Source organism: Puma concolor, chromosome B4 (genome assembly GCF_028749965.1).
Source record: "Puma concolor isolate L17-30 chromosome B4, mPumCon1.1.hap2, whole genome shotgun sequence".
Classification (NCBI taxonomy): domain Eukaryota; kingdom Metazoa; phylum Chordata; class Mammalia; order Carnivora; family Felidae; genus Puma; species Puma concolor.
In genome coordinates, this window is record NC_141673.1 from 132113756 (window position 1) to 132134376 (window position 20621).

Sequence of the window (20621 nt, forward strand, 5' to 3'; positions counted from 1 at the left end):
TAAAACCAGGGTATTCATGCCAAAAATGGCATGATGTAGTTCATTTGTCAACAGGTCCGCTGTGCTACCCAGAGAGGTTTTTGTGAGCAAAAAAACACATCTTTCTATTATACTTCCTAAACAAACGGGGAAGGTATGGAAGTGGAGAACTGTCTAGATCAAATCTACTCTCTATAAATATTGCAAAAATTAGGCCCCAACTACTTGCTCTAATAGTAGCCTTCCCCTGGGCCCCTAACCCTTTTTTAAAAAATCATTATGGGCATCATGATGCTCCAGAGATCTTACTCTCTTCCTGAGCTCTCAAAGACCAAGTTCTATAATTTCCCTTGTTACTGTTCTCCTTCAAAATCAAGAACCAGATGGTGCGTAGAAAATCTACAGACTCCGGCTTAGAGCAGTCTCCAAACGGACCAGCTCTTCCAAAGCCATTCCCCACAGGAATTGAGAAACCTACTCTTAAATGTCGGTAAAAGAGAGATGTTTGTAACCCCCACCTGTTCTGCCGCCTTCTCTTCCTAGGAGTGCACATTAGAAGTGACCGCTAAATCCTAGAACCTACCCCTAATGCCATTTATGTTAACCTTTAAACATCCAGGGCTGTACTTTGGAAGTCAAGTCAGTTTGAGAGTTGGCAGCCTGGAGGTCTCCACTGGCTGGCACGGTTAATTTATGAGCATTTAAAAGGTGAAGGTTTCCTATAAAAAGCCCTGTTTCCACCTTCTCTTGAAAAAAAAAAAAAAATCCTATATAACAACACTGGATCCACATTTCTATTCTAACAATGGTCTGAGCCCCTTAGGAGATGACCCTTGTTCCTATCCTGCCAGCCTTTATTTTATCTGCCTTGCCCCTGTAATTGTTTGGTTTTGTGATGCTAGGCTAAAAAAGATATACTTCCTGCACTTACTAAATAAACAGCGAGAAAATCTTACTTCTGAAAAGGATCTTTCAAAAATTAAGTTTGATCTCTTTCTGGACAACAGAGCACATATTTATAAAGAGCTATGTTATTTCAAATGGAGGCTGGGATGTTAATCTGACACCGTTTTCCTATCCTTTGTAGTATCAGTCACGTAACTGAGCACCTTTAAGTTGGTCAGTGTTCCTCAACCATTTTAGGATTAAATACTAATTACATTTGACCTCTTACAACAGACATCTCAGGATGGGTGAGATGACTACGATGAACCTATACAAATAATCTCAGAAATCGTTTAATATCTGATTTTATTTTTCCAACACAACTGAAACAGTTTTATTAAATAAAGGTTTATTTTCTACTGTTTACACTCATGTTGCTGCTGTAAAGAACAACAACATACACAAATTCCTAGCATGAATTACTCATAATGTTCACCCCCACTGAACTACAGACATTGCTTGAGAATTAGATCTTTGCTTGAGGGGTTTAAAAAAAAAAATGGGGCATTGTATCTTGAAAGCATATTCTCAAGTGATGGGTTGGAATTCGAAGGCATAGCCAATACAGTCAAACAGCACCGACTGCTGTCACTGGGAAGAAAGGAATGAAAATCAGCAAGAGTCCTCACAAGCGGTTGTTTCTAGGAACAGCTGTAACCGAAGCCTGATTCTGCCAGTCGGCTGAGTGGCAGCTTTGAGAGGGGACAAGAAGGGGCGGTGGACGGAGAGGGAGGGTGGGAACGTGGATACTATGAGTTAAAAAAGTATAAAAAGTTAATTATATCTAAAATACAGATTAGATATAAATGTTCCAGAACTCATTAAATAAGCTCAAAAATACTGGAAAGTGGCAATTTGAACTACATTTATTTTTAAACAAGTGGGGGGAATATCGAGTGTTTTGAATGTGTGCAAAACTGATCCACGTCACCATCTCACCGTCACAACTGAACACGGCAAGGCGGGCACATTGGTTTCCAGCATCACGGGCAACACTACGAGTACATTTTTTAACGAATAATGTAAACTTTAGTTTTAAGGCAGCTGGTACTAACGCTGCACACAGGCTTAGCTCAGTGCTCATTTCACAAATGGGACAGTCAGCACTTGAAAACAAAGTGTGAGGGGAGAAAAGGGGAACCAGCATTTGACAGAAACAACGTGTCAAGATTATTTTCCCTTTCACACACACAAGAAATACTGGAACACTTAGAAAAACAAAGCACCCATCCCGCCAACTTCAGCCTGCTCCTTGACAAAAATTTCAAAATACTGATAAATAATAGTGACTGCGAGCAGAATCCCAGTGCCAGAGCCGATGGCCCCAAGGAAGTCGGCCAACACCGACAGGGCTCCGATGCACAAGCCCCCAAACGCAGCTGCTGTGGGGATGTACCTGCAAGACAAAACCCTGGGTCAGGTGGTGCAGCAAAACAGGAAAAGGTGCAACAGTCAGAAAGAACACACTGACGCATCGTTAAACAAGCCTGTCGTGAACTCCAGCACGGAATGACCCGTTGTGCACAGTAGTTACGTGTTGAAAACTTTGCCATTAAGGTAACGATGTGACCCCGACTTCCAGAAACCAGTAAACAGCCGAGAAAAACAATACGTGATTTTTATGGCAGGTTAGGATCCTCAACAGATCTGCGCATTAAAACATTTAGTACTTTAGGTCATCTTTAGCTCCCTCTTGTAGATGAAGAGTAAACTTCAAAATGCTTTCTAAGTAACAAATTTATGGGACAAGATGTGGAGGACCCTCTTTACGGTAATTCAACCTTGGCTGCGCATTAGAATCACCTGGAGAGTTGTTTAATATACTTGGATGATATTTAAAATATTCCAGAAAGGAAAAACAAAAGACTGGGGAGATGGTCGATGAACAGGAATGGCAGAAAGATGCTTAACTACTGAAGCTGGATACAGTTGAATACCCGGAGGTTCCTTATACTACTCTCTGCGATCTACATTCTAGATAAATAAAAAAAATTACATAAAAATACAAATGCCTGTTCAATAAATAGTTCTGGAACAACTGGATATCCACACGCACAAAAAGAAATCTGGACCCCTATCACACCAAACACAAAAAAAATTAGCTCAAAGTGGACCACAGACCTGAATGTTAGAGCCGAGACTCCTAATGGAAAATAAATCTTTGTGACCCTGGGTTAGGCAATGGTTTCTTAGATAAACACCAAGACCAGCACAACGCAACCAAGAGAAACTGAACGTTGTCAAAATTAAAAACTCGTGCAAAGGACACCAAGAAAGTGAAAAGACAACCCACAGAATGGCAGCAAATTATTTATAAATCATACGCCAAAGAGGAGCCATATCCAGGATATTGTCATAAAAAAATCTTACAACTCAGGGCGCCTCAGTAGTTCAGTCAGTTAAGTTCAACTCTTGATTTCAATTCAGGCCATGATCTCACAGTTCATGAGTTCAAACGCAGAGCCTGCGTGGGATTCTCCGCCCCCCCTTTCTATCCCTCCCCAGCTCAAGTGCATGTGCGCGCGTGCGCTCGCTCTCTCTCCCTTTCTCTAAATAAACTCAAAAATTTTACAACTCTGTAACAAAAAGACAACCCAGTTAAACATAAGCAAAAGATGTGAATAGACACTTCTCCAAAGAAGGTACACAAATGGCTGATTAAACACATGAAAAGACACTCCACATCATTACTCATCAGGAAAAAGCAAATCAAAACCACAATGAGCTACCACTGCATGCCCACTAGATGGCTAGAATCAAAAAGCAAGAACCGGTGCTAGCAAATGCGTGCAACGACTGGAAGCGTCACCCACTGCTGGTGGGATGGAGAGCAGTCAGCCGCTCTGGAAACACTCTGGCAGTTCCTCGATACTAAACACAGAATTGTTAGGACCCAACGATCCCACTCCTACAAGAAGGAAAACATATGTCCACACAAAACATGTACAAGTATGTTCTGAACAGCATTATTCATGATAGTCAAAACACCGAAAGCAACCAAAATCTCCATCAACCGATGAACAGATAAAACGTGGTACTATACACCCATATAATGGAATATTATTCACAAATAATGGATGAATCCTGAAAACATTATGCTAAATGAAAACTTTACAAAAGATCACAATTCCACTTATAGGAAATGTCCAGAATAGGCAAATCTGTAGAGATCAAAAGTAAAAAGTGGGCTGGGGCGTGGGAGGGTGCAGTGAATGGGAATAGCCAACAGGTGCAAAATTTCTTTATTGGTGATGAAAAAAAAAATTGTTTTAAGTTTAAAAAGTAAGCTTTATAGCCAATGTGGGGCGTGAACTCATGATCCCGAGATCAAGAGTCACATGCTCCTCCAACTGAGCCAGCCAGCTGCCCTGGTGACAAATGTGTTTTTATAATTACACTGTAATGATTCCACACTCTGAATATACTAAAAACAAAAAAAACCACTACACCATACACTTCAAATGAGTGAATTACACAGTATGTGAATTACAGCCCAATAAAGCTGTTATCAAAAAATAAACTAACGCAAAAAAAGAAAAGAAGGGGCACCTGGGTGGCTCAGTCGGATAAACCTCTGACTCTGTTGCAGCTCAGGTCAGGACCTCACATTTGTGGGATCAAGCCCCATGTCGGGCTCCGCACTAAGGGTGGAGCCTATTGGCGAGCACATGCCCATGCGTGCTCTCTCTCTCAAAAAAAGTAAATAAATAAACGAATGTATGGGATCCACCTTGGGCCAAATAAATCATAATTCCTAGAGGTTGAATATCAGTGCCTTTTAAAAGCTCCCAGGTGATTTTATGTGCAGCCAGACAAGGACTTCCAATCAAGAACATTTTACCACTGGGCTGAGGACTGAAGGAAACACAATTTTACTTAAATCATTTAGATGTCAATTTTGATGTGGAGAACAATTCAGTATTGTGTTAAATTTTGGTTCTTCTGTGTGAAGTCGAAGAAAAATGCTTCATATTTAAACAGGACAACATTTGACAATAAATTAAAGACTGAAAAGCCAGGTACATATGTATGTACACACACATGTACACACACATCAAGGGTTAAATTTCATGACCTTACCTGTTGAGCTCATGAACCATAGAGGTATCTCTGTGGCCCCTCATAACCATTTGCTGTTCTTTAAGCTGTTTAGCAACCTGCCAAGAGAAAAACAACTTTTAAAATCAAACTCTAGGGGCACCTGGTTTGCTCAGTCAGTTAAGCATCTGGTTCTTGATTTTCGCTCAGGTCATAATCTCATAGTTCACGAGATTGAGCCCCTGCACTGACAGCACAGAGCCTGCTTGGGACTGTCTCCCTCTCTCTGCCCCTGCCCCACTCTCTCTCAAAAACGAACATTAAAAAAAAAATTAAACATGGGGCACCTGGGTGGCTCAGTCAGTTAAGCATCTGACTGGCTCAGGTCGTGATCTCTCAGTTCAAGGGTTCCAGCCCCACACTGGGCTCTGTGCTGACAGCTCAGAGCCTGGAGCCTGCTTCAGATTCTGTGTCTTCCTCTCTCTCTGCCCCTCCCCTGCTCACACTCGGTCTCTCAAAAATAAACATTAGTGGGCCACATGCTAGAAAGAACGTATTGGGAAGATGGCAGCATAGGAGGACACTGGGCTCACCGTGTCCTGCTGACCACTTAGATTCCACCCAAATCTGCCTAAATAACCCAGAAAACCGCCAGAAGACTAGCAGAATGGACTCTCCGGAGCCAAGCGTAGACAAGAGGCCCACAGAACAGGGTAGGAAGGGCAGAGAAGCAGTGCACGCTACATGGACTGGTGGGAGGGAGCCGGGGCGGTGGAGGGGCAGCCCGCCCGGCAAGACAGAGCCCCCGAGTCTGGCTTGCAAAAGCGGAGGGGCCAGACGGAGTGTGTTCTCACAGCCAGAGGTACTTAACATCCGGAATGTTGTAAGTCAACAGCTCTGCTCGGAAAGCGGGAGGGCGAGAGGACGCTGGGAGGGAGAGGTGTTGAGCCCCAGAAGACAGAGCTCAGCTCGGCGGGGAACAAATGCGCTGGCCAGCGCCATTGCCCTCTCCCACCCCCCCACCCCCCCAGCCAAAATTCCAAAGGGAACCAACTCCCAGCACTGCACAAACGCCCAACATTGTCCTTCTGTGGATCCATCCCTCCGATGGGCCTGCCTCCCTCCTGGTGCTGCAGGGCCTCTCCTGCCGGGGACCACCGACAGCAAAGCTGGCTAAGCTTGCCCCTCCCGCCCCTGTGCACCTTGCGGATCCAGCCCATCTGATATGCCCTTGGCCAGATCCCATCAAAGCAGCTCCACAAGCCTGGCAGTGTGCAAGCAGCCCTGACAGGGGCCACACCACTCCACAGTGAGTCCTGCCCCTAGGAGAGGGGAAGATAAGGTACACATCAGTCTGACTGATGGCCCCAGTAGTGGGCTGAGAGCAGACATTGGGTCTGACTGCGGCCCGCCCAGCTACCGCAGGGACAAAATGACAAAGCAGAAGGATTCTCCTCAAGAGAAACTCCAGGAAGTAGCGACAGCTAACGAATTGATCAAAATCGATTTAAGCACAATAACGGAACAAGAATTTAGAGTCATAGTCATAAAATTACTCGCTGGGCTTGAAAAAAGCATAGAGGACAGCAGAGAATCTATTGCTACAGAGATCAAGGGACTATAAAATAGTCATGAGGAACTAAAAAATGCTATAAATGAGGTGCAAAATAAAATAGAGGTGACCATAGCACAGACTGAAGAGGCAAAGGAGAGAATAGGTGAATTAGAAGATAAAATTATGGAAAAAGAGGAAGCTGAGAGTAAGAGAGATAAAAAAAATCCAGGAGTCTGAGGGGAGAATTAAAGAACTAAGTGATGCAATCAAATGGAACAATATCTGTATCATAGGAATTCTAGAAGAAGAGAGAGAGAAAGGGGCTGAAGGTGTACTTGAATAAATCATAGCTGAGAACTTCCCTGATCTGGGGAAGGAAACAGGGATTGCAATCCAAGAGGCACAGAGAACTCCCTTCAGACATAACTTGAATCAATCTTCTGCATGACATATCACAGTGAAACTGGCAAAATATAAGGATAAAGAGAGAATTCTGAAAGCAGCTAGGGATAAACGGGCCTTAACATACAAAGGTAGACACATAAGGGTAATAGCAGACCTATCTACTGAAACTTGGCAGGCCAGAAAGGAATGGCAGGAAATCTTCAACGTGATCAACAGAAAAAATAATGCAGCCGAGAATCCTTTATCCATCAAGTCTGTCATTCAGAATAGAAGGAGAGATAAAGGTCTTCCCGAACAAACAAAAACTGAAGGAATTCATCGCCACCAAACCAGCCTACAAGAGATCCTAAGGGGGATCCTGTGAGACAAGGTATCAGAGACATCACTACAAGCATGAAACCTACAGACATCACAATAACTCTAAACTCATATCTTTCTATAACAACACTGAATGTAAATGGACTAAATGCTCCAACCAAAAGACATATGGTATCAGAATGGATAAAAAAACAAGACCCATCTATTTGCTGTCTACAAGAGACTCATTTTAGACCTAAGGACACCTTCAGATTGAAAGTGAGGGGGTGGAGAACTATCTATCATGCTACTGGAAGTCAAAAGAAAGCTGGAGTAGCCATACTTATATCAGACAAACTAGACTTTAAATTAAAGGCTGTAACAGGAGATGAAGAAGGGCATTATATAATAATTACAGGGTCTATCCATCAGGAAGAGCTAACAATTATAAATGTCTATGCACTAAATACGGGAGCCCCCAAATATATAAAACAATTACAAACATAAGCAACCTTATTGATAAGAATGTGGTCATTGCAGGGGACTTTAATACTCCACTTACAACAATGGATAGATCATCTAGACACATGGTCAATAAAGAAACAAGGGCCCTAAATGATACATTGGATCAGATGGACCTGACAGATACATTTAGAACTGTGCATCCCAAAGCAACAGAATACACTTCTTGTCGAGTGCACATGGAACATTCTCCAAGATAGATCACATACTGGGTCACAAAACAGCCCTTCATAATTATACAAGAATTGAGATCATACCATGCACACTTTCAGACCACAATGTTATGAAGCTTGAAATCAACCACAGGAAAAAGTCTGGAAAACCTCCAAAAGCATGGAGGTTAAAGAACACCTTACTAAAGAATGAATGCATCAACCAGGCAATTAGAGAAGAAATTAAGAAATATGTGGAAACAAATGAAAATGAAAATACAACAATCCAAACGCTTTGGGATGCAGCGAAGGCAGTCCTGAGAGGAAAATACATTGCAATCCAGGCCTATCTCAAGAAACAAGAAAAATCCCAAATACAAAATCTAACAGCACACCTAAAGGAAATAGAGAAAAACAGCAAAGACACCCCAAACCCAGCAGAAGAAGAGAAATAATAAAGATCAGGGCAGAAATAAACAATATAAAACCTAAAAAAACTGTAGAGCAGATCAATGAAACCAAGAGTTGTTTTTTTCAAAAAATAAACCTCCAGCCAGGCTTCTCAAAAAGAAAAGGGAGATGACCCAAATAGATAAAATCATGAATGAAAATGGAATTATTATAATCAATCACTCAGAAATACAAGCAATTATCAGGGAATACTATGAAAAATTATATGCCAACAAACTGGACAACCTGGAAGAAATGGACAAATTCCTAAATACCCACACACTCCCAAAACTCAAACAGGAAAACAGAAAGCTTGAACAGACCCATAACCAACGAAGATATTGATTCAGTTATCAAAAATCTCCCCAACAATTAAGATTCCAGGACCAGATGGCTTCCCAGAGGAATTCTACCAAACATTTAAAGCAGAAATAATACCTATCCTTCTCAAGCTATTCTAAAAAATAGAAAGGGAAGGAAAACTTCCAGATTCCTTCTATGAAGCCAGCATGACTTTGATTCCTAAACCAGACAGAGACCCAGTAAAAAAAGAGAACTACAGGCCAATATTCCTGATGAAGATGGATGCAAAAATTCTCAGTAAGATACTAGCAAATTGAATTCAACAGCATACGAAAAGAATTATTCACCATGATCAAGTGGGATTCATTCCTGGGCTGCAAGGCTGGTTCAACATTCACAAATCAATCAATGTGATACATCACATTAATAAAAGAAAAGAACCATATGATCCTGTCAACTGATGCAGAAAAAGCATCCTTTAATAAAATTCAGCATCCTTTCTTAATAAAAACCCTCGAGAAAGTCGGGATAGAAGGAACATACTTAAACATTGTAAAAGCCATTTATCAGGGCACCTGGGTGGCTCAGTCGGTTAAGCGGCCAACTTCGGCTCAGGTCATGATCTCGCGGTCTGTGAGTTGGAGCCCTGCGTCGGGCTCTGTGCTGACAGCTCAGAGCCTGGAGCCTGTTTCAGATTCTGTGTCTCCCTCTCTCTGACCCTCCCCCGTTCATGCTCTGTCTCTCTCTGTCTCAAAAATAAATAAATGTTAAAAAAAAAAATTTAAAAAAAGGCATTTATGAAAAGCCGACAGCTAACATCATCCTCAATGGGGAAAAACTGAGGGCTTTCCCCCTGAGATCAGGAACATGACAGGGATGTCCACTCTCACGGCTGTTGTTTAACATAGTGTTGGAAGTTCTAGCATCAGCAATCAGACAACAAAAGGAAATCAAAGGCATCAAAATTGGCAAAGATGAAGTTAAGCTTTCACTTTTTGCAGATGACATGATACTCTACGTGGAAAATCCAAAAGACTCCACCAAAAGTCTGCTAGAACTGATACATGAATTCAGCAAAGTCGCAGGATACAAAATCAATGCACAGAAATCAGCTGCATTCTTATACACTAATAATGAAGCAACAGAAAGACAAATAAAGAAACTGATCCCATTCACAATTGCACCAAGAAGCATAAAATACCTAGGAATAAACCTAACCAAAGATGTAAAAGATCTGTATGCTGAAAACTATAGAAAGCTTATGAAGGAAATTGAAGACGATATAAAGAAATGGAAAAACATTTCGTGCTCATGGATTGGAAGAATAAATATTCTTAAAATGTCAATACTACCCAAAGCTATCTACACATTCAATGCAATCCCAATCAAAATTGCACCAGCATTCCTCTCAAAGCTAGAACAAGCAATCCTAAAATTCATACGGAACCACAAAAGGCCCCAAATAGCCAAAGTAATTTTGAAGAAGACCAAAGCGGGAGGCATCACAATCCCAGACTTTAGCCTCTACTACAAAGCTGTAATCATCAAGACAGCATGGTATTGGCACAAAAACAGACACATAGACCAATGGAATAGAATAGAAACCCCAGAACTAGACCCACAAACGTATGGCCAACTAACCTATGACAAAGCAGGAAAGAATATCCAATGGAAAAAAGACAGTCTCTTTAACAAATGGTGCTGGGAGAACTGGACGGCAACATGCAGAAGGATGAAACTAGACCACTTTCTTACACCATTCACAAAAACAAACTCAAAATGGATAAAGGACCTGAATGTGAGACAGGAAACCATCAAAACCCTAAAGGAGAAAGCAGGAAAAAACCTCTCTGACCTCAGCCGCAGCAATTTCTTACTTAACACATCCCCAAGGGCAAGGGAATTAAAAGCAAAAATGAACTACTGGGACCTCATTAAGATAAAACGCTTCTGCGCAGCAAAGGAAACAATCAGCAAAACTAAAAGGCAACCAACGGAATGGGAAAAGATATTTGCAAATGACATATCGGACAAAGCGCTACTATCCAAAATCTATAAAGAGCTCACCAAACTCCACACCCAAAAAACAAATAATCCAGTGAAGAAATGGGCAGAAAACATGAATAGACACTTCTCTAAAGAAGACATCCAGATGGCCAACAGGCACATGAAAAGATGCTCAACGTCACTCCTCATCAGGGAAATATAAATCAAAACCACACTCAGATATCACCTCACGCCAGTCAGAGTGGCTAAAATGAACAAATCAGGAGATTATAGATGCTGGTGAGGATGTGGAGAAACGGGAATCCTCTTGCACTGTTGGTGGGAATGCAAACTGGTGCGGCTGCTCTGGAAAACAGCATGAAGGTTCCTCAAAAAATTAAAAATAGACCTACCCTATGACCCAGCAATAGCACTGCTAGGAATTTACCCAACGGATACAGGAGTGCTGATGCATAGGGGCATTTGTACCCCAATGTTTATAGCAGCACTCTCAACAACAGCCAAATTATGGAAAGAGCCTAAATGTCCATCAACTGACGAATGGATAAAGAAATTGTGGTTTATATACACAATGGAATACTACGTGGCATTGAGAAAGAATGAAATCTGCCCATTGTAGCAACGTGGATGGAACTGGAGAGTGTTATGCTAAGTGAAATAAGTCATACAGAGAAAGACAGATACCATATGTTTTCACTCTTATGTGGATCCTGAGAAACTTAACAGAAGTCTATGGGGGAGGGGAAGAAAAAAAAAAAAAAGAGGTTAGAGAGGGAGAGAGCCAAAGCATAAGAGACTCTTAAAAACTGAGAACAAACTGAGGGTTGATGGGGGGTGGGGGCGAGGGGGGAGTGGGAGCGGGGGGGGAGGGGGTGGGAGGGAGGAGGGGGTGGGAGGGAGGGGAGGGTGGGTAATGGGTATTGAGGAAGGCACCTTTTGGGATAAGTACTGGGTGTTGTATGGAAACCAATTTGACAATAAATTTCACATTAAAAAAATTTTTAAAAAACAAACAAAAAATAAACATTAAAAAAAATTTTTTTAATCAAACTCTAAATATTTCACTGTTTACTACCTCCAAGGTTCTGTGGGAAGTGCTTTCCACACATCAATAAATACAAGAACCCTGAAGCAGGTGCAGCCTTACCATTACCATTACACCTGAGGCTCACTGCTGTGGAACCACCTAGTACCCACATACTAAATCATGGTTTCTCAATCTTTTTTACGTATCACCTCCCTGAACAGAAATTAAATACTAAGGGATAAGAATTTGTTGGGTAAGGTTAAGCTTTGGAGGGTCACAAACCATTGTAAAACTCTAAAAATTTTTCCACTTTCAGATACCGGTTTTTAATCCCCGACGGGTGACATTACCTCATTACGAACATATGACTTAAAGTTTAAATTACAAAAGTAATTAAGAGAGTTCCAATCACCATTTTTTGACAGCTAAAAAGTAAAAATGTTTATTTTCATATAAAACAAATACCTACATCTTTGGCTGAGGAACCAGACACCTCTATCCACGTCTTAGAAAAGAATGCACATGATCCCAACATGAAGATGATGTAAACAACCACATGGACAGGATCCTCAAATATGGCGCCCATGGACTCGGGAGGAGAAAGATAGTAACAAAGGCCTCCCACTGGGTAAGAACGAGCAGGTCCTCCCCCACTGACATCCTACAGGACAAGAACAATAAGGGCAAATGGTCAACCCAACTGGTCAAGATACATTTTTATGACTTTTCAAACTCCTCAACAATTATGACAATGTTGTAAGCTCAAAGCACCTACAGCTAATGATCCCATGTAACTTGAAGACTTACTTCTGTGTCTGATATTTTCACTCCTTCAAAATTATATAGTGAGCATCTTTTACATAAAAGACACTGTGAATATATTATTAACAGAAGAGTGATCTTCTAAAAACCAACATTATACTACATCTACAAAAAAAATCCTCCTTCTCTTCCTAAAATGGTTCCATTTACAGGCAACCTCTGATTACATTTAGAATCTGAAACTTTCTGCAGTATACAAGACCATGCAACATATTCTTTCACTTCATAGCATTCCATGAAGAATACAATTAACTGAAATACTGACAGACAACAAACAACTCGCTGCCTAAACTTTATATGTTTTGCATATTTTAAGAAATAGTCTTTTAGCAAATATTTGTGAGGGTATTTATCCAAACATTTAAGAATTTTTATAGTAACAGAACTAGGTACAGCGTATGTTCTGGGGTATATGGGGTAGAAAGCAATTTCTGGCCACAATGATTAAAATGTCTGCTTCCTGAATATATGTTTCAAAATGATTTCTTTACTGTGCCCCTAGAATCACTAATCCCCAATCAAAAGCACTATTTATAGACAAATTCAATTTCCCAGTAATTATCTCATTAAAAAGAATCTTCGTTAGACCACAACATAGTCTATATACAACCACTCAATGCATTTATTGCTATGAAATTACCATAGTCATAATTATTGCTGGACTATTAGCTTGCAAGGGGAGGGACCACATCTTCCCTCATCACAGGTAATCACATTTCTGTTACATGAATGGAAAAAGAGTACTATAGATAAAGAGAATCCTATTTCCTTCAACTAACACTCAAGAGTTGCTGTCCTGCCCTGTTAAACTTTAGATTTAAAAAAAAAGGGGCGCCTGGGTGGCTCAGTCGGTTAAGCATCCGGCTTCGGCTCAGGTCATGATCTCACGGTTCGTGAGTTCAAGCCCCGCGTCAGGCTCTGTGCTGACAGCTCGGAGCCTGGAGCCTGTTTCGGATTCTGTGTCTCCCTCTCTCTCTCTGACCCTCCCCCGTTCATGCTCTGTCTCTCTCTGTCTAAAAAATAAATAAACGTTAAAAAAAAAATTAAAAAAAAAAAAAGACCATTAGAAGCAGAAAGATATGTCACTATAACTTACAATGGAAAAGCTAGCATATTAAGATAAATGCGTAGAATGAGCACATTTCAGAAATAAGGTAGTTGGTGAAATACTAATTCCACAGTTACATGTTCTGTAAAAGAATAAAGGCTCAGAGTCTCCTTCAATTCTATAGTTGTAAGGGGGAAAAGTACTCCGTGGTCATATGACAGAATTTAAATCACTCAAAATTCAATCCGACAAGAACTCGCACTCCAGTAACAACGACATGGCTGGGCCTCTTTAGAAAAAGCTATGCTGACAGGATCTAAAATGGGAAGTCAGAGAGTGCTGGATTCTATTTCTAGTAACTCTGTTCTCTCCTCAGGCCAATAATCACGTGCCTATCTCCAGCCCAGTTCATCACAACTAGTTTATTGCCACTCAGGCTGTGAAAAATGGGGGTGAAACAGGAGATGTCAGTACCCCACATACAGTCAGCAAATAGCTTCCTTAAAAAACATTCTAGATAACAGCAGAGTAAGTTAACAAAACAGAAAACCACTTTCATGAGAGCAGCTGTGATTTTAACCTTGAGGTCCCTCCAGGGAGATGTGAAAATACTTCCTAGACAGTAAATTAACACAAAGAACCTGGCCAATCTTAGTTTTGCAACACTCATCACTCCTTCCAAATAAATGACAAATTCTGCTACAGGTCAGTGAATGTGAAAATGCTACAGCAACTGTTTCAATTTTGGCTCATCTCTTTCGACTAAAAATACAACCATGAAATGCAAATTACAATAAATTTAAATGCTTAGAATAAATAAGAAAATACTCACAGCCCACTGTCCTAGTAAATTTACCAGAAAGTTGCCACTAAATCGAACAGACAGCATCTGGGAAATAACATACAGGTTTGACACTAAGGCCGACTGGAGAATAATGGGAATGTTCGAGGTGTAGAAGAGCTTGATGGGATAGCTACTGTACTGTCCTCGATACCGGGCCGACTTGATGGGCAAGTCAACACGAAATCCCTAAAAAATGAAAGGAAGAGGAAGTAAGAGCAACTGTACACATCAAATAAAGAACATACAGATGGCAGACGGGACCACCCAGTGGGGAGCATGAAAAGGCCGTGCTAACGTTTTCCTTCCACAGGGCACACAGAAACGGAAATCCTGTTCTAGGCGGTAACCACAAACATTTTGCACCTTGGAGTCTAAGAACAGAATCATGTGCTTGACTAGATTCTGCAACACTGACTTGTTAGATACTAACATTTCAAATGGCATGCTTTTCTTTAAAAGCTAAATAAAAGTCCACATCCCACGTATTTCAGTGAAGAAAGCAGACTTACCTGAAAATATATGACAACGGCAAATACAAAAACTGTAGCAATGAGGTTCATGAGGTTGGGTAAGTTCTGCCGGTAGAAAGCCTCCCTTAGAGCTCGGACTTTGTCTGTCCTGGTGGCCAGTAAATGAAAGAGAGCTATGACTGCACCCTCAAACTCCGTACCTGATAAATGAAGATAGAAATGGACTGTAGACTCGTCACCCAAAGTTGTCCCAGAAGCAAACAAATAACCTTGAAACTCCAGTACATGGCAGAAAATAGGAGTCAAAATAATTCACCAATGTTTACTCTTTAACACAGCCATGTGTGGGGCTTCTAAAAATAGCAACATCGTTGAGGCAAATGTATCTTTTTTAGCACAAATCTCAAGTTTTCTCAAAAGACTGTTCCTCATGAAAACAGCCAAAGTAGAATAAACCTACACAAATATTTAGGTCATAATGATTTGCCTCTCCTTTACTTTAGGGAAGGGAAGGGGACTATTTTTAGGTGGGGCTAGGGGGAAGCAGCAGCAAAGCAGAGTAAAGATGTCAGAATCAAAAGGTATGTGTTACTCTATCGTGCTTGCTTTTAAATTTGTTTTACCAAGAATATTAACAAACCATCATTGCTATTTTCCTAAGGCTAGGATCAGTTTAGATGTTAACCACTATGAACCGTGGATGGCATCTGAGAGAAATGGAAATGGGGAAAAGGAAAGACAGAACGAATTACTTCAAAATTTAGTTGCTATTACAAAGCCAAGTAGGATAGCAGCAAAAGTATTAGTGCTCCCTCATACAATATGTAATAGTTTTTTCATTTGAAAAATCTTAATCCACTACCTTTTTGTCCCCCTGGGAATGCGGAAATTGGTCAAATCAATGACTTCTGCAGCAATGACTTAAGCAAAAAACATTTTTGAAAAGCTGTTTGCAATCACTGAAATTTTCAATGAGCAGAGGCTAAAATTTAGTTATTGTTCTTTTTGAAGTAGTATTTCATACTCCACAAATCTCTGCTGCTTAACTCTTGAGCAATCAGCATCAGTGGTCCCCTGGGAGGGCAAACCAGGATGTCTACAGGCATGTCCTGCTCGGAGACAGGTTACTTTCCAGCACACATCCAGCAAAACTCGTGCAGTCGCAGACACTGTGCAATGTACCTCTGCCAGTGTTAATAGTAGTGGGACTAAAGGCCTTCCAGACAATGGTTTCACAGATGTTGGTGGCAATAAAGAGGGAAATACCAGACCCCAAGCCGTAACCCTTCTGTAGCAGCTCATCTAACAGCAGCACAATCAAACCAGCAACAAACAACTGTGGGGAAAGAAATGCAAGTAAGCTGAAGCAAGAATCAACTCAAGAAAGGGGAAGATGAACACCATTGACTACTTTCAAAGTACGGGCATTTGTAAATCTAAAACCTAACTGTTGCAGTATCACTGTTACTACTCTGCATCTTTTTAACCCCTCTTTAGTTCAGACAGAAGTCAGTTCTGCCAATCAGAGGGGTGGAAATATCGTTACATTATAAAGCAGACATTTCAACCTTTAAAGCATATTTATAAACCATCTGAATAGTTTCTCTTACAATGTTTACATAAGGCCTATTGAAAAGCACACTGGAACAAAAATGTTCAAGTTGTTGAATTTAGGACAGCAAGAAACTGAAAACATTCCAAGTAAGTGAAAGACCAAATGAAATAAGGTATAGTAATGAGGTGCAATTGTATACTGCCATTAAAGAAGTGCGTGCACTACGTTGACACCTTTTTAAAGCTACTGTATGTAATACTTTATAGATTATGTTATACATACAGTTGACCCTTGAACAACGTGGGTTTGAACTACACAGGACCATGTATACACAGGTTTTTTTTTTTTATAAATACACTGCAGCACTATAAATGCATTCTCTTCCTTACGATTTTCTCAGTAACATTTTTTCTCTAGCTTACTTTACTGTCAGCACCCCAGCCCCTGTACTGTTCAAGGATCAACTCTAATACATATAAAGTCAAAAAGAGCACAAATTAATATGCACAGATTATAACTGTGTAAAAAATGCATTCTATACATACAATGGCAAAGACTGAATGTAAGTGTGAAGACAAGGATTTGCCAGGTTCTTAAGCTCCTCATTTTTTAAAAAATAAAAGCATACTAACTTTAGTTCATGTGAAACTGAAAATTCTTAACGTTCCTCTTGGAGAAGACATTTCTGTAAAAGCATGCATCAATTAAAAATAATCCAAAGCCTTGCAAGTGACCTCCGCAGTCATGACGCCTTCCCTGAACTTGAGTAACCTGATCAAGAGGGGAAGAAAAAAATGCTTCTATGCCCCCAACCTCACACCTGTCCCCATTTTAAAAACACCATCCTACATAAGTGAGGAAATGCCACTTCCACTCTTCCCAGCTCTGAAGCCTCCCACCCAAGTACTTACTCAGTTTACCCAACATCCCCGGTTAGGAGAGAGAGCAAACAACTACCATACACATACACCATTTTAAGCATGCTTACCTTCTGCAGGGTTTTTTTTTCCTTAACTGTCATTTCAGTCCTTGGACACAGCCTACATTGTCTATTTACAGTCTTTTAGTTTGCCTTTCAAAGGACCGGAAAAAGGGTACAATTCTTCAAACTTCTAAGAGAGCTCATGAATCCTTTACTGTTTGAAAACCAAGTTTACCACTTTGACAAGATAAAAGAGAAGTTAGGACTTACTACTGAGCTTTTAGTTTGACCACAATTATGTAATAAGTAAATAAATACTCGCAATCAGAAACCCAACCCAATGCAGGGAATAAGAGCTGTCCACAATGTATCAGCCCACCAAAAAGTCTCAGCATGGGCTTCTGATTAAATGACCTGTCCAGAGTCACTGTCACTCTGAAACACCTTTAATTCTCCAAACCCACTGCTCGGACCAATGACCATCAGACTACAGACTGATTCCACACGTATCCTGTGAAAATCAAACTCTTATTTTTCTAACTGGAGAAAGGAATTCTAGAGAATCCTAAATGAGAGACAGTTTCTATAATCAAAGGAGTAAGATAAAGATCGTAAAAAATAGAAGTATGCCTCTGAGGGTGATGAGAAACCAGGAAGTTACAGCACCTCACTGACTAGAACAGTGACAGAAAGTGAGCGCTACGTGCATGCTCTCGCAGAATGCCACCACATGTGTAAGTCTCTACCGTAGACTTTACAAATAGACTTTAAAAATAACTCTACATTTCAACTCTGCTCATGCATGTGCACATGCACACACACAGGCACACACATTTAGTGTGATGAAACACTTCCCTTTCGTATGTGCCATGCACACTGACGGTTTCTATTCTTTTATTTTAACCGAGAGCCACTACTTAGATTTCAAAACTCACTAGTTAAAAGACATGACCGTGAATGAAATAAGAATAATTAAGATGAGAAACACCTTACACAACTGCATGCAAACGGTTTTCAAAATCTGCTTCTAGGTGAACCACACTGCTCTAATCATATCTCTTCAGCATATCCACACATTTGCAATGCTAGCAATGACTTAAAAGACGCACTACCATCTATGATCAAACAAGACAAATTTCTCTCTACATTAACACCAGAAGACTCAATCTCAGAATTTATGTTAAAAAAGGTTTATATTCGTGTATTCACTCCTGGAATATTACTATTCCTTGACTTCTGATACTGGAAAAAAAACTAAAATAGCTTAACTCCATTTTATCTCAAATTCAAATTCATAATGACTCCACAGAAGTTACTTCAATCTAGAACTGGTCAGATGAGGTTAAGAATCCAAAAGTATCCTAGGGTGCTTGGGTGGCTCAGTCAGTTAAGCATCCCACTTCAGCTCAGCTCATGATCTCGCAGTTCCTGGGTTCGAGCCCTACATCAGGCTCTGTGCTGACAGCTCAGAACCTGGAGCCTGCTTCAGATTCTGTGTCTCACTCTCTTTCTGCCCCTCCCCAACTTGTGCTCTGCTCTCAAAAATAAACAGAAACATTTTTAAAAATTTTTTTAAGGGGCGCCTGGGTGGCTCAGTCGGTTAAGCGTCGACTTCAGCTCAGGTCACGATCTCGCGGTCTGTGAGTTCGAGCCCCACGTCGGGCTCTGGGCTGATGGCTCAGAGCCTAGAGCCTGCTTCCGATTCTGTGTCTACCTCTCTCTCTGCCCCTCCCCCGTTCATGCTCTGTCTCTCTCTGTCTCAAAAATAAATAAACGTTGAAAAAAAAAATTTTTTTTTTTTAATTTTTTAAGAATCTAAAAATATGGGCTCCTGGGTGGTTCAGTTGGTTAGGCAACCGACTTTGGCTCAGGTCATGATCTCGCAATTTATGAGTTCGAGCCCCACGTCGGGTTCTGTACTGACAGCTCAGAGCCTGGAGCCTGCTTCAGAGTCTGTGTCTCCCCCTCTCTCTACCCCTTCCCTGCTCATGCTCTGTGTCTGTCTCTCAATAATAAACGTTTAAAAAAATAAAAAAAAAAAAAAAGAATCTAAAAATAGTTTTACTAAAATACTAGAAAAATTTTTACTGGAGCATAATGTTCTAAGAGTTAGGTACCAATTCTGACTGTCATGTAAAAATCAGGGTTATTCTCAACTATGGATTGCATAAAGCAAAGGCCATAAAGAAACAGAAGATGGCAACGTATCAGTATTCTCAACAATGCCAAAAGCATGTGAAGAGATCCTGAGCACTGACAACAAAATCACTTTTGAGAGGATCTTCTCTCCCAAGCCATTCTAACTCTTCTGCCTCTAATTCTCAAAGGTTATAAATTTTCCAACCAAGTGTTTTTAAAACGGAGAAATAACGATAACATCATTCTAAAAAATTCTACCTTATACCAAATGAGAGCTCACTAGGGCTCAGAAACCTACCAAAGACACTGATAGTCCATTAAAATTTCCTCCCCTGGTCAAAAGACAAGATATTTCCATCTAGTGAGAAGACCCCTCCCTGTTGTTAATGATGCCAATAAATATACTTGAACAATCTAATTCTCCTTGTTCTCAATCAGACTTACTAAACGATCTTATTTTGATTTGCTTCTATGTAACGTTTCTCATTAAAAAATAATGGTCAACCATGCCAGTCTGAAATGATCCTCTTTCTCAATGTATATATTAATAAGTTGGTATTTTAGTTTTATTTACTTCTAACCTTGATCCTTTGGCCATTAAAAAATGTTCCTAGGCGTGCCTGAGTGGTTCAGTTGGTTAAGCATTCAACTTCAGCTCAGGTCATGATTTCACAGTTTATGAGTTTGATCCCCGCATCAGGCTCTCTGTTGTCAGCACAGAGCCTACTTCGGATCTTCTGTCCTCCTCTCTCTCTCTGCCCTTCCCCCACTGGTTCTCTCAATCTCTTGCTCTCAAAATAAATAAACTAAAAAGAAAAAATAAAGAAAACAGAGGAAGGCAAATGGTGTCCCTTAAAAAAAAAATGTTCCTAATGAATACTAATTCCATAGACAGAGCAAGAAGAGGCATTTCCAAAATAATCAAGACTCCAAATGTTATTTTTAGCTTCTCAAACTTCTTTTCAAAATCCCGTAATTATTCTAGAAAAGTACAATCCATTCGTGAGTAGCTTATCTAAATGATTTTTAAGGACTGCACATTAGAGAAATATCTTCGAAATTTGACACACTTTAAGATATTTAGAAGGAAAATTATGTTGGCCTTTAAAAATTCAATTCCAAAAAATAAAAAAAATAAAAA

General features: G+C 40.4%; 1 protein-coding gene across 2 annotated transcripts in view; it reads right to left on the reverse strand.

The window, feature by feature from the left end:
- Positions 1-1213: 1213 nt before the first annotated feature.
- SEC61A2 (SEC61 translocon subunit alpha 2) overlaps positions 1214-20621 on the reverse strand; it is a 35004-nt gene continuing 15596 nt past the window's right edge. For both annotated transcript variants that reach the window (XM_086714938.1, XM_086714939.1), the window contains 6 exons: positions 16047-16200; positions 14904-15064; positions 14383-14580; positions 12150-12341; positions 5005-5081; positions 1214-2320 (listed from right to left, as the gene is read on the reverse strand). In XM_086714938.1, the coding sequence (XP_086571064.1) occupies positions 2134-2320; positions 5005-5081; positions 12150-12341; positions 14383-14580; positions 14904-15064; positions 16047-16200 (969 nt within the window). In that variant the 3' untranslated portion in view covers positions 1214-2133. The remainder of the gene's footprint in view (positions 2321-5004; positions 5082-12149; positions 12342-14382; positions 14581-14903; positions 15065-16046; positions 16201-20621) is intronic.